We start from the raw sequence: 13,361 nt of genomic DNA, 5'->3' as shown, positions 1-13,361 counted from the left end.
CTAACGACGTGTTAGAAGTTTTGACACAAAATAATTAGTAGGCTACGTACAGAATGCTTACTGTCTAACAAAATCTATGTTTGACAGCGTATCACGTTGTCAATTCTAACGAGTGACATGACGCGTTTTATTATACGTTCATGAGATGAGCCAAAGTTCTACCGAACAATTGAGTGAAATACTTGCGTTTTGATTGGAGTTCTTAATTAGGTAACTGTGTCTAGAAAAATATTTAAGTAATATAAATAAATATCAGTAATAGAAATAAGATTTATTTTATCTTTATGATAGGTACTTTTAAAAACAAAGATGGCCATTAAGTAGAGAGGACTGAATTTGGATTATTATAATAAAAAGTATTTTCGTACCTATTTAGTTAACAGTGCTATTCGGAAAGTATGAAATGACGGTTAGTGCCTTTAACGGTCAATTCTCATGCACAAGTAAGACTTGGTCACAGAAAATTTCACGTAACCTAGAACCTAGAAAGTAATTACGGTAACAATAGAGCAGTAATTCACTTAGTACCTAGTTATTCCCCGAGTAACGTTACCGGTCGTCGTGTTGTCTAATACTTAAGACCCATAAGATGTTTGCTCTGTTAGCTAGATGGTTTTATTCAAATCGCCAAGTAGACAGTCATAGGTCCGTTAAACAAGTACGGAGTAGGGTTGTGGGCGAGAAAATCATCGGAAACCTTGGTTAATCGTTAACATAAATAAAATGTCGACCTCTGAAACCGCACGGATGTAAACCGGATGTTACTTCGATTACGTACTGTTTGAGTGGTTTTACGCCCAACGAGCAAGGTGACAGCTTCTTTAAAGCGATAGTGGTTAGTTCACTATTTAAAACATATATACCTAGTTAGATCTGCAATCTGTTCTCATTTTATTTTGCATAACGTACTTATGACGTACATTGAAAATGATACCTAATTAAAACACACGTACTCAACATAATTATTATCTAAGTATAAAACGAAAGTGTACCTCAAAACGTATGCATTTAAAAGATATAAGATAATGCAGTGGAACCTCGATAGTACGAATCTCAAGGGAAACGCCAAAAACTTCGTGTTAACGAGGTTTTGTCTTATCGAGGTCATCGACTTAAAAATGTTCTTGTTCGTCTTAAAGAGGTTTCGAGTTACAGAGGTAAAACGCATGACAAATTCGTGTTAGAGAGGTAATTATAGAAACGCATAAAATATAGTCTTATTGTCTTTTTTGAGTTACAGAGGTTTGTTAGTAAATAACTTTGAATTATAGAGGTCAAATTTCATTTTTCGAGTAATAGAGGTAAAATATGTACTGAATAGTCGTGAAGGGAACCGTTGGTTACTTCGTCATAATGGGGTAAAATATTTCGAGTTATGGGCTCTGAAGGGAAGGGAATAGCATTTTATTTCATGTTAAAGAGGATTTAGTTTTATCGACGTTAGAGTTAGCGAGGTTCCACTGTAGTGTATATACAGGGTGTCCCTAGCCATTGGACAAACCCGAAATGTACATATGCATTAGGGTATTTAGAACCAGTATACAAAGTATCATAACAATCGGTGTAGCGGTTACGAAGAAATTAACAAATTACGATTTTTTTTTTATTTTGGAGCAACCTGTATGTGTTAGTAGCTCCTGAGGTAATAAATAGTATGAAACTTTCTTCGACCGTTTTGATTATCTTTTTTATTTATGACATTACTAAGATTCTGACTTGTGACAAATGTCATCATTGCCGCACATTTTCAAACAAATTGTCAAAAGCACTGCCAATGATTAATACAGTATGTTTCTTTTTGTTGTCGATTATTGGAAATAACTTTTGTTTGATAATTTATTTTTTTATCTTTTGATCTAATTAAAAAAATATTACCGTTAGAGCATTTCTGAGAAGTAACCCTACGTGGGATTTCAGGGTTTGTCCAATGGCTAAGGTCACGTTGTATATCAGCAGGGGTTTCTGAACCTTTTTATCTTCCTCATTTGAAAGGACATCACACTGAACTCCCACTCCCACTCACACACCCACTCCCAGTTTGAAAGTAATTAGCATTCTAAATTTAAATGGCAGATAAATTAAAATCACCTCATCCCTGCGTAGTCCCGTTACGCATGCAACCTCAAGTCAAGCATTAGCGAAGCGGCAAGATCGAGGATACAAAGCAAAGGAAGCCCGCACATTGATGTTTGTCTTACAATTTGCGTGTTTGCCTAGGAGCGGCTCTCCTGCAAGCCCACCGGTTTTGCAAGGAGCTGATTGTTTGCCTTCTCATGGTATGGATTAACTGGGGCCTTTGATGCGTGACTTGAAGCATGAAAACTATTTCACGAATATATTTACTAGCTTTTGCCCGCGACTTCGTCTGCGTGGAAGTATTAATTTGGGTAGCTTATTTTTGATATAATCAGCTTTTTATCGATTCCCGATACAAACTTCCACCCTTAAAAAATGATTTTCCCCCATTTAAAAGATGATTTCTGGGATAAAAACTACCCTATGTCCTTTCCCGGGACTTAAACTACCTATATAACAAATTTCAACTAAATCGGTTCAGCAGTTTAAGCGTGAACAGGTAACGCGAGGTAACAGACAGACAGACACACTTTCGCATGTATAATATTAGTATGGATGTATTATGTATGCAAAAAGAAGAACGTAAATAAAAATACATTAATGGAGCTTTGTAGTCCTCGCATTCAATAAACCACTGATCCCACTTTATGACGGCAGTCGTAATCGTAAAGGGAATTTAGAAGCTTTCGGTTGCAGCCCGAAAGCTTCTTAATACCCTCAAAGCTCGATCGATTTCATTCGTGCTCTAAATAATTGTAGCAACTTTGAGTGGGATACAAGAACCTAAAGAAAGACCTACACCTGGTATTCATTGATCTGGAGAAGGCTTTTGACCGCATACCACGCAAGCTAATATGGCAAGCGTTGAGAGCACAAATGGTCCCCGAGTATTACATTAGTATTATACAGGATATGTATAGCTGCGTAACAACAAGAGTAGTAACACCTGCGGGCACGAGTGAAAGCTTTGAGGTCAAGGTCGGTGTTCACCAAGGGTCAGCATTAAGTCCCCTGCTTTTTAATATTGTTATGGACTACATAACAAGGGATATCCAAAAGCCGGCCCCGTGGACGCTTCTGTATGCGGATGATGTTGTTTTAATTGAGGAATCCCTAACGGAGATCCAAAACAACCTGGATAGATGGTGCACGGCCTTGGAAGGTTGCGGGCTGCGAGTAAGCCGCCAAAAAACCGAATATATGCACTGCCGCTTTTCAGAAACCACCAACGTGCAAAACGTAACGCCAACTATTGAAGGGATACCTCTGAAACGAGTAGAGGAATTTAAATACCTTGGATCCATAGTCAACACTGAAGCTAACGACGCCGTAAAAGACCTAGACAACAGGATCAAGACAGGCTGGCTCAAGTGGGTCACTCTCTGGGGTCTTGTGTGACCCAAAAATTCCTATCCGAACTAAAGGCGCCGTATACAAGCAAGCGGTTAGACCGGCCATGCTATATGGGTCCGAGTGCTGGGGAGTCAGAAAAAGTGAAAACCAGAAAATACATGTTGCCGAAATGAAAATGCTACGATGGGCGGGAGGAGTTACGAGGTTAGACAGAATTCGGAACTCATACATTCGAGGGACTTTTAAAATAGCTGACATAACACAAAAAATGCAGGAAAGCCGTCTACGCTGGTATGGCCACGTCATGCGCAGAGACCTGGATCATATGACCAGAAAGGTCCTGGCCATAGATGAATTGAAGAGGGGAAGAGGCCGCCCACCGACAACCTGGACTAGGACTATTAACAATGATATGCTGACGATGGGCTTAACGCCAGAACTGACTCAGAATCGCCATGACTGGCGCAAATGTATTAGGAGGGCTGACCCCGAATAGGGAAAAAGCCAGGGGATTGATGAACTTTGAGTTGGATTACCTGTCCCTGTCTAGTTAAAATAGTTAGAAAAAGACGGGTAATCTATCTCGTCGATGGGTAATATGTCCCAACCCAAACGGATGTTCAGATATGTACTAGCATAACGTCACGTGACAAAAACTACCTATATCTTGAGAGTTAGTAACAACTATTAGCGTTATTCATAAATACAGATATGCAAGTTGCGTAAAGTTTCCAAAAGTTGGAAAAGTTCTCGGAAATTTCAGAAAAATTTCACGGGTAACAAAGGAAACTTTCATTTTGGATATAAACAATTTCGATCCCAATACAAAAATATGAGACTTGCCAAAAGTCTAACAAGCCCTTGATAATCGTTTGTCCTTATCTGTCGTTTCGACATTTGTGTTTGTTAGAAATTCAATAAAGGTTTGCTAAGTTTTATGAAAAAGGGGGGTTTACTATTTAAGATGGCGTAATAGCGCGATTTGCGGCATTACAGCAAATTGAGCTGGTTCCGCTGATCTGTTCATTATGTCCTCTTGGAAGTTTCAATTTGAATCAATTCTTTTGACGTATAAATGCTATGTTAATTAACAGTAAAGCATGTTTGTGTCTGACCCCGATTAAGCACTCCGCGAGGAATGCGTGCGAAACGCGATGCACTTTATTAAAATCGTAACTAGTATTTCATTTTCATTGAGGTGACTTTGATTATTAAATAATCTTCGGACTGGTCTGTTTTGTTAACTATGAAGTACCTACTGCTCATAGGAAATAGAATGGCATACTCGTCGCTCATTTGTTTCTAGCATAGAAACTACGCCGTCAAAAAATAAACTCTAGTCTACTCGAATAGTCTAAACGACACGGTATCGTATTATACGATTCGTATAGTATAGATGACCGCAACACAGCTTGCATACAATCGTAATTAATTCAGCAAATTGGATCATATTCTCATATTAGCCAAATTGTATCCCTTAATACTGTTTTTTGGATACCATGAATATAACATTCGTAAAATGCTGCAGTTTAACAGTTTTTTCACAAATTTTGTACTGACAGTAGGCTTGGGCAGATTGCTTCGTAGATTGGCCAATCGATACATAGTTTAGATTAGATACAATTCTATAACGCATCACCATTCATACTAGGTACATTGGTAATACATTAACGCGCCGTTTAGATGACAAATAATGTTAGGTATTTGATGTTTAATTGGATCGTACGAATGAATGATTTATGATTGAATCGAATATCAATAAGTAATTTATACCAACGGCAATTTTAACATATGTACTCACGGTAAAGCAATAAATCACGCCTTCGAGGAAAAAGTAATAGATAATATGTGGAAAAAATACTATAAAACAAAACGGAAAACTTAGTTCTATCTAATACGAAGATAAAGCAATCGTTAAATAAAACATTGATAGAGCTATTATTGCAATTACGAGTGCTTGTCACGAAGTTTTTATCTGAAAAACAATTATTCAATACAACATATAAGTAATTTTCTGATGTACTTTACACGACTTTTTTTATAGTTAAAGTACACTAGCATCTGCCCGCAATTTCGTCTGCGTGAAATGATGATTGCTAAAACCTAAAGTCCTTCCCCGGGCCTCAAACTATCTGTATGATTTTTATGAGCAAATATCTTGAAAAAGTTTTTTATGACTTGTAATATACTATGGGGTCGTATACTCTCGCAATGTATAAGATAATTTAGATATGGACTTTAGGTACGAATATGTAGTTCTAATTAATATGTAGACATTTAGGGTCAATTGCGCTATCAGTAGCATTAATAACGACTCAACTTTATTATGTTAGTTTTAACCATAAAGTACTACGCCATAGTATACATTTTATATGCACGAAACAAATGAGCGTTCCATACTATTTCCAATTGGCAGTACTTCATATGTAGTTTACAAAAATAACAGACTATAATAATTCTCACCAGCTCCTATTAATTTTCCTTAAAAAATATATGACATTTCTTTTCTCTCTTAGTGGGTATGTGTTTGCTATGTAAGTAGGTACATATTGTGTAACTCAAAGGCAACAAACATGGCGACTTGAGATCATGAAATGTGAAATGAGGAAAATACATACCTACTTAATATACTAAACCTTCGGCACAGTCACCACACGGGATTGTTATGCCATTTAGGGTTCTTGCTAAATTGGAAATTCTATAGCGTAAGTATACTTACTTACTTACTTCGCTGGCTCAGCGACCCGAAGTAGATCTTGGCCTCCGGCACTATATTTCGCCATTCGTTCCTATCCTGTGCGATCTGACGCCATTCGGCCGCTTGTATGCCACACAGGTCTTTCTGGACCTCATCTGAACATCATCGGCGAGAGCAAGGCTGCTCGACTTCGCTGGCTCGGCCATGTGGAGAGGATGGGAGAGGATCGTGCGGTCAAGAGCTTATCTGGGGCGACCAACTGGGAGACGTCCGGTTGGAAGGCCTAGGTACCGATGGATCGACAAGGTCCAGAAAGACCTGTGTGGCATAGCGTAAGTATGGAAAACTAATTTAGCTAAGACCCTAAATGGCGCAAAAATCGCGGAGCGTGTGCAGTCGAAGTCCAAGAAGATGTTACTTACATCTTATTCCATATTATGTAAACAAACTTTTAGAGTCAAGCGCACTGTACTCGGTTTCATTTTACTAACATTTATGTTACTCGTCTTTATAAATGTGACGTTTTCAACCAAAACGTACCACATTGTCGGTTGTCGACAAGGTTGATTTCAAATTGAAGTTTTATGGGAATAGCGCCTTATTGACAACCGACCCTGTTGGTTGAAAATGGCACATATTCCTTAGGTTCATTAAATGTTTATAATGTTTACATCGGAATACTGCGTGTCATGAAGTTATTTTGAGTCATGCCACGCAGACGTAGTCGCGGGCAGAAGCTATAGTTCGTTTTTTAGCATTAGAAAAAGACTACATGATCTTGACGTGTCTTTTAACTGAAAAACGCTTTTTAACACATTCATTGCCACTAAGTGCTACGGGTTACGCTCGTAGCGCGTAGCCACGTCTTTGCCGTATGGAGCGCGTAGTCGCTACGAACAGTGTACCCGACATTCGGGTTCTTGGCCCTGAATGTGTTTAAAATCAGTAACTATTACTTATGAAAGCAACAGAATGTAAATAATCGTAATGGTTCATAATTGTTACATATTAGCCCGTGAATTATTTTTCAAAAGTGTTTTTCAATAAAAAGACACGTTAAGATTGTTTACCTTTTTACAAGCTTTTATTTAAAACCAAAATATTACTTTGCTAATCCGCGAAAAGATAACGTGCTAGTCAATCAGTGCTAACCCGTTATACTTACTTGCGTATTTTTACATGCAATTAATATTCCCACCATAAATATATATATATATATATATAAATATATATATATATATATATATATAAATATTGCGTATTTATGTAAAAATACGCAAGTAAGTATAACGGGTTAGCACTGATTGACTAGCACGTTATCTTTTCGCGGATTAGCAAAGTAATATTTTGGTTTTAATTAGTATGGATTTCCGCAAAGTAACGCCTGATTCTATTCACTAAGCTTTTATTTAACTTGCAATGTACCTATGTATGTATGTAACTATGTTTGTACGGGTCAAATCTTGCAAGTTAAATTTGAACCACTTCCCGGTTTCCGATGAAGCTGAAAATTTGCTTACATATGTAAGTCGGGTGACAATGCAATATGCAATCGAGCTGATCTGATGATGGAGACAGGAGTTAGCCATAGGTACTCTGTGATAAAACAACGCAACCTAATCGTGTTTAGGGTTTTTAGAATTGTCTCGATGAGTATTCGTTGCCTGTGAAAAGAAAAGTACGTAAGTATGATTTTTTTTCCAAAAACTTATTTCTAATGCTATCAAAAGAGACTATAGCTCTAAACTTAACAAATGACCACCATGACATGTTTCACATCTGTGCAATAATTACAATAGCGGCAAAGTCAAGGTTGCGGTTAGTCTGAACTCTACATGCATGAAGGGAACCGGCGGGCGGAAATAACGCCTTTGTTGGTTTTGCACAATGCTGAAAATGAATCCGCTTTCAAAGGATGGCTGCTCGTTGATTAAGCAACTGCGCAGTTTACTGTTAATACTAAACCTGACATAAATCATGGATCTATGGACTTTATTTTTCTGGTTAAAAGTATGGGGTTTGACATCGACCGTCACTCAGTTTTGTCTAACGAGAGAGAGAGAGTGCTGCAATTGTAAATAAAGAGGTGCCGTTTTAGAGACAGCGAAAAAAATGCAAGCGAGTCATGTGAAACGATAAGTCTCCTTCAACTCATTGTTCAAAAGGGAAAAATCATCTGCAAAGCATCGACGACGTAACTCACGGCTTAAAAGTCTTCGGACATGGTCTAAATAGAGCACACGCTCATTATTCCTCGCGGCTGTATCTAAAACTCCGTATAGCCCTCATGATAGCCGACCTCCGACGAGTATCAGCACAATAATTGTCAATTATTGACACTTTCCCATAGGAAAGAGGCATTCAAACAGATATTTACCTACATGGACAGGAAACGCAGCATCGGATATGAGTTTCCGTCATCAATATCGCGATAGATTTTCCATCCTCGGTCGATTCAAAATGGTTGCCTCTGATTAATTTTGTGAACAGACCTTGCCAATTAAGACCAAAATTAAGTAAGTAGCTGAACTGTAACATTCCGGAAGGAGTTGACGAATTCAGAAAAGTTAATGTCAACCAGAGCTAAGTAGGTTAAGCTATAGGTATTTCGAAATTTGAGGTTTGTTAAATTATGTATAACAACATTTATGACTAATTTGATAGAGCATAAATTTATATAGCATTGGCGCCAGACTCTTGGATAAGCTTCGGTTAGGAAGTGCATCATTAATTATGTGATGTGACGAGATATACGGACCGTATTCAGAAACGCAAAATATGATATTACTAGGTGTGCTCGCGGTCGCGACTTCCTGTGCGTAGAATGACGATATTCGTGATGAAAACAGTTCTATGTCCTATGTCCATTCACAGTACTCAACATATCTCCATACCAAACTGGATCCACTGTGTAAGTATGAAGAGGTAACAGGCAAACAGTCAGACAGACAGACAGTTACTTTCGTATTTATAATATTAGTAGGAATTTAGTATTAACATTAGTGCGTCCACGCAGACACTAAGTCTTCTTACGCGATGCGAGCATGAAGTGCGTAAATACGAGTATGATAGTATTTATTATTGTCCGTCTGAATATGCCCCTATGATGGCAAACCTCATGCATATTCAATGGACGATGAAATAAGGTTGAGCTGACTGGTAAAAAATGTGTGTGACGTGGCAGGGGTTAATAAAATAACAATTTATAATAAGCCAGTGTTGGGTTAATGTTGTTTAAATTTTTGGACTTTATACCAGGGTAAACTTCAATTAATCTTCTATTATATTACCTCTATTGTTAATTTATAGTCTTTTCATCGCACTTATCCGAAAAAGATCTTATTTCAAACAGGTGTACTGAAGGACAAAGGCCTATATTGTTCCCGCGGGAGTTATAGATTGTGAAAAAAAAGCTATAACTCCCTAACTCCCACTTTTTTTTAGGGTTCCGTACCCAAAGGGTAAAACGGGACCCTATTACTAAGACTCCGCTGTCCGTCCGTCCCTCCGTCTGTCACCAGGCTGTATCTCACGAACCGTGATAGCTAGACAGTTGAAATTTTCACAGATGATGTATTTCTGTTGCCGCTATAACAACAAATACTAAAAACAGAATACAATAAAGATTTAAGTGGGGCTCCCATACAACAAACGTGATTTTTGACCGAAGTTAAGCAACGTTGGGCGGGGTCAGTACTTGGATGGGTGACTATTTTTATAAATAATGGTACGGAACCCTTCATGTGCGAGTCCGAGTCGCACTTGGCCAGTTTTATTAAATTATTTCACTAATTTATGCGTACCATGTACGTTATTATAGGTAAGTAAAATACTTTGTTGAAAGTCAAGGTATAAAACAGGTTTACTTTTAAAGTACCGACAATTATTATTTAGTAGTTTTGTTTATGTTTAAAAATATTTAATTTGATTAATTTAATAGCTGTTTAAAATATTTTTACACAATTTTTAATTGTGGCTGAATGCCGAGGGTCTGTGCCTTCGATGCCTAACCTATCAAAAAATTACAAAATATGGCAAATGACTGTTTGAAATATCACCGTATTTAAGAATTGTTTTACTTAAAATTTAGTTTTTCTCGCAAGTGTGATGAAAAACATTATGTGTAAGTCTGGGGTTAAGAACTTGGAAGCTCGAGTCTTTAATTCCTAGACCTAGATAGACCTTGCTTAAGTGAGATTTTGTCACTTACCCCTCATGTTGCACAATGTACTATTTTTTATGACAAGCTTTTATTTAAAACTCATCACCTGACAACCAAAACTAATTACTACCACAAGTTCAGAGCTATAGTGAACCCATACTACCAAAATCAAAACAAGATTCTTATTTAACAATTTTTTACAATTATTGAGTTTGTTTGTACAGATCAGGTTGTTGTCATTATAATATAGCAATGTTATGTTAGATAAGTTTACAAAATAGTAGCTTAATCATAAACTTAATGGCCTTCTAGCCTTGCGGGTACTGACTGGCCCAAGAATATGGAGGTCCTGGGGTTGAATCTTGGTGAGGGCATTTACTTGTGTTTATCATGAATATTTTTTTCTCATGTCAGTAAGGGCATAATCACAAGCCTTATTAGCACTTTCAGTGCCATGTGCCCCATTTCCAACACAATATGAACCCACACAGTGGGTTTTTGGCACTGAATGTGTTAAAAAATTTATACCTGAGCTACTCGTCATAGCACTACATTGTATTTCCATGGATTTCCCAGTATGTAGCGAAAATGTCTTGTAGAGGCGAAACAACAATGTGTTGTGATTAATGCTCAATGGGTTAAACTTACTGTGGGAGTTAGTTGATTTGTGTAATTGGCTCGTAATAATTATATTTATTTATTTATCTTTGTATGATATAAAGTTTGATAATATATATCAGCAATTCACATCGTCAATTATTCCTAAGGTTTATTTAGGATAGCAAATGGATTAGAAAATCAAACTAATAACAAATGTATTGAGTACAATATAGGTGTGATTCTTGTGTAACAATTAAATAACTTTCTTCATTTTGTTCATACTCTGTTAACAGTGAGTGCACATAATAATGTGAACATTCCATTGTGCTTTCACTTCTCATACTAATGCAATAAGGTCTTCATACTGTATACAATAGACACACATGGAAAGTAAACAAGTTTGATTTCATACATAAAATTGGGGTGCTCATAATTACTGTTGGTAAATATCGTAACAGCTGTTTAACATTAAATTAGAATGGCAAATGAATTAATGCAGCTGTCTGTGTAGATATGATATAAATGCTGAAAAAATACACATGTAATTGTACATAGATCGTAATGCTATCAAAATATTACTCACGGTTCTGCCTCTATGGACTGTAGGCGAGCGACATAGTTCGATGGAATGTATCCTTCTTGTCTTGTTTTCTTGCTCCTAGCTAACCACCAGTCACCTTGAGTATCATTCAGGATCTCCAAATGCTCGCCCTTTCTAAAGCTTAAGTCCTCATCAGTTCTAGCGTCGTAATCATAAAGGGCAACGAAAATACGGGTGGGCACCACCTCGTTTGTATCCGGACCTTGGCTCACAGTGGATCTGGGGTCCGGGGGCGGAGTCGGCACGGGCGTTTGGAATGGTCTAGCATCCTCCTCGTGAGGATTAGCCCTGTCGATTTTTGTTTTAGGATCCTTCTCTCCTGTACTACTAAAACAGTTCCCCATTTTCTCTTTACAAGGTGAGATTGGTTCCAATCGTTTTGTCAAATCACACACTTGTTTGAATACAAACACCAGTCCAAAGTTTGTACATCTATTAACATTTTATCATTATGTCAATTGTCCCATCATAGGAGGTATGCAGTTTTACTACATTTTATTACGTCACATAAGAGTCAATAACTTTAAACATTTATTGTGTTTTATAGTAAACAAAGACTAGAAAACCCCAAAAACCCCAATCGGACATCACAGAAATCAGCCATTTTGACGCGCCATAGACAAACATAGATTTACTATCTCTTTCGACTGCGTTCAAGGATAAGCTGTCTTTCGTAACAAAGTTTTTGTTAATTAAATACAAACAAATGTAAGTCAGTAGGCGTTTTATAGATGGTCAAGCAAATCTTGTCAGTAGAAAAAGGCGCGAAATTCAAATTTTCTATGGGACGATATCCTTTCGCGCCTACATTTTTCAAATTTGCCGCCTTTTTCTACTGACAAGATCTGTTTGACCCAGTATAGTAAATTTTATTTAATGATTTAAATTAGTTTCAATGTAATAAATTGTTAAAAAAGTGATGCCGCTACTAACGACATCTACTCCTATTCGTAAGAACTACCGGTATAAGAAAGAAACGTTTGTTGATTGAATGTTGTAATATGTCTGAACTAGATGTCGCTGCAGAACAGATTTAGGATCTTGTAATGATGTTTTTAAAATTTTTAAATAATAAATATTTGCATTTGCTTTGTAAAGTTTTACAGTCAAAAATCAGGTGTGGTGAAAATTTTTGTTTCTTGCTTGTAATGTAAAGTATTATGAATAACGTTAATAAGAATCTGACGAAAGGTAGGTCCCATGGTATAATAATATACTCCGCCTGGTACTCTATTCCGAGATTCGCGTATGACCTAACTGACACGGGCCTACGTCATCATGCTGTTTACAGGTTCTCAAACTTTAAAATGTGGGAGAATTTTAACCAACGGTGAAAATTATTTTAACGGCATTAATTTTAAGTTATTTATGTAGAAACATAGTAAAATAAAACAAATCTAATGTATTAAATTAAACTTTATTTATCTATACAAGACAAACGTTTAAAAAACTAATTCACAGTTACACATTAATTACCAAGCTTACGACGTGAAAAGTTTGGAAAACACTGCGCCTGCTGACACTGAGCGAGAAGGAAATAACAATTAACACGCGTTCGACAAGGATGACGGTCAGGGCATGAAGTAATCTAGATCCGAATTGTCAAATGTGAGAGCGCTATCCTGTGTTGCAAGTAGTGTAAACAGAATTACCCGAACGTCTGAAATTTATTTCGTGAATCGGAAGATATTGCTAACGAATAATTAAAAATGACGTGTTATTGTAAAATTTAAGATAAAATACATTATAAATGAAAATTATAAAATTATAAAGAAATATTTTAACTTATTAACCATAGCTATAATGTACCCATGTAACATGTTATGTTGAAATAAAGTGGCAATGTTATTGTGACGTAGGCCCGTGTCACT

General features: G+C 36.9%; 1 protein-coding gene across 1 annotated transcript in view; it reads right to left on the bottom strand.

Annotated features, from left to right (window-relative positions):
- Positions 1-11,934, bottom strand: part of LOC134798252 (tyrosine-protein kinase Src42A) — an 82,788-nt gene extending 70,854 nt beyond the window's left edge. The window contains exon 1 of the mRNA XM_063770642.1: positions 11,473-11,934. Coding sequence (XP_063626712.1) covers positions 11,473-11,834 — 362 coding nt within the window. The 5' untranslated portion in view covers positions 11,835-11,934. The remainder of the gene's footprint in view (positions 1-11,472) is intronic.
- Between the last annotated feature and the right edge of the window lie 1,427 nt (positions 11,935-13,361).

The sequence above is a fragment of the Cydia splendana genome, chromosome 16 (assembly GCF_910591565.1).
Source record: "Cydia splendana chromosome 16, ilCydSple1.2, whole genome shotgun sequence".
NCBI classification, from domain to species: domain Eukaryota; kingdom Metazoa; phylum Arthropoda; class Insecta; order Lepidoptera; family Tortricidae; genus Cydia; species Cydia splendana.
This window is presented reverse-complemented; position numbering and strand designations above follow the sequence as displayed.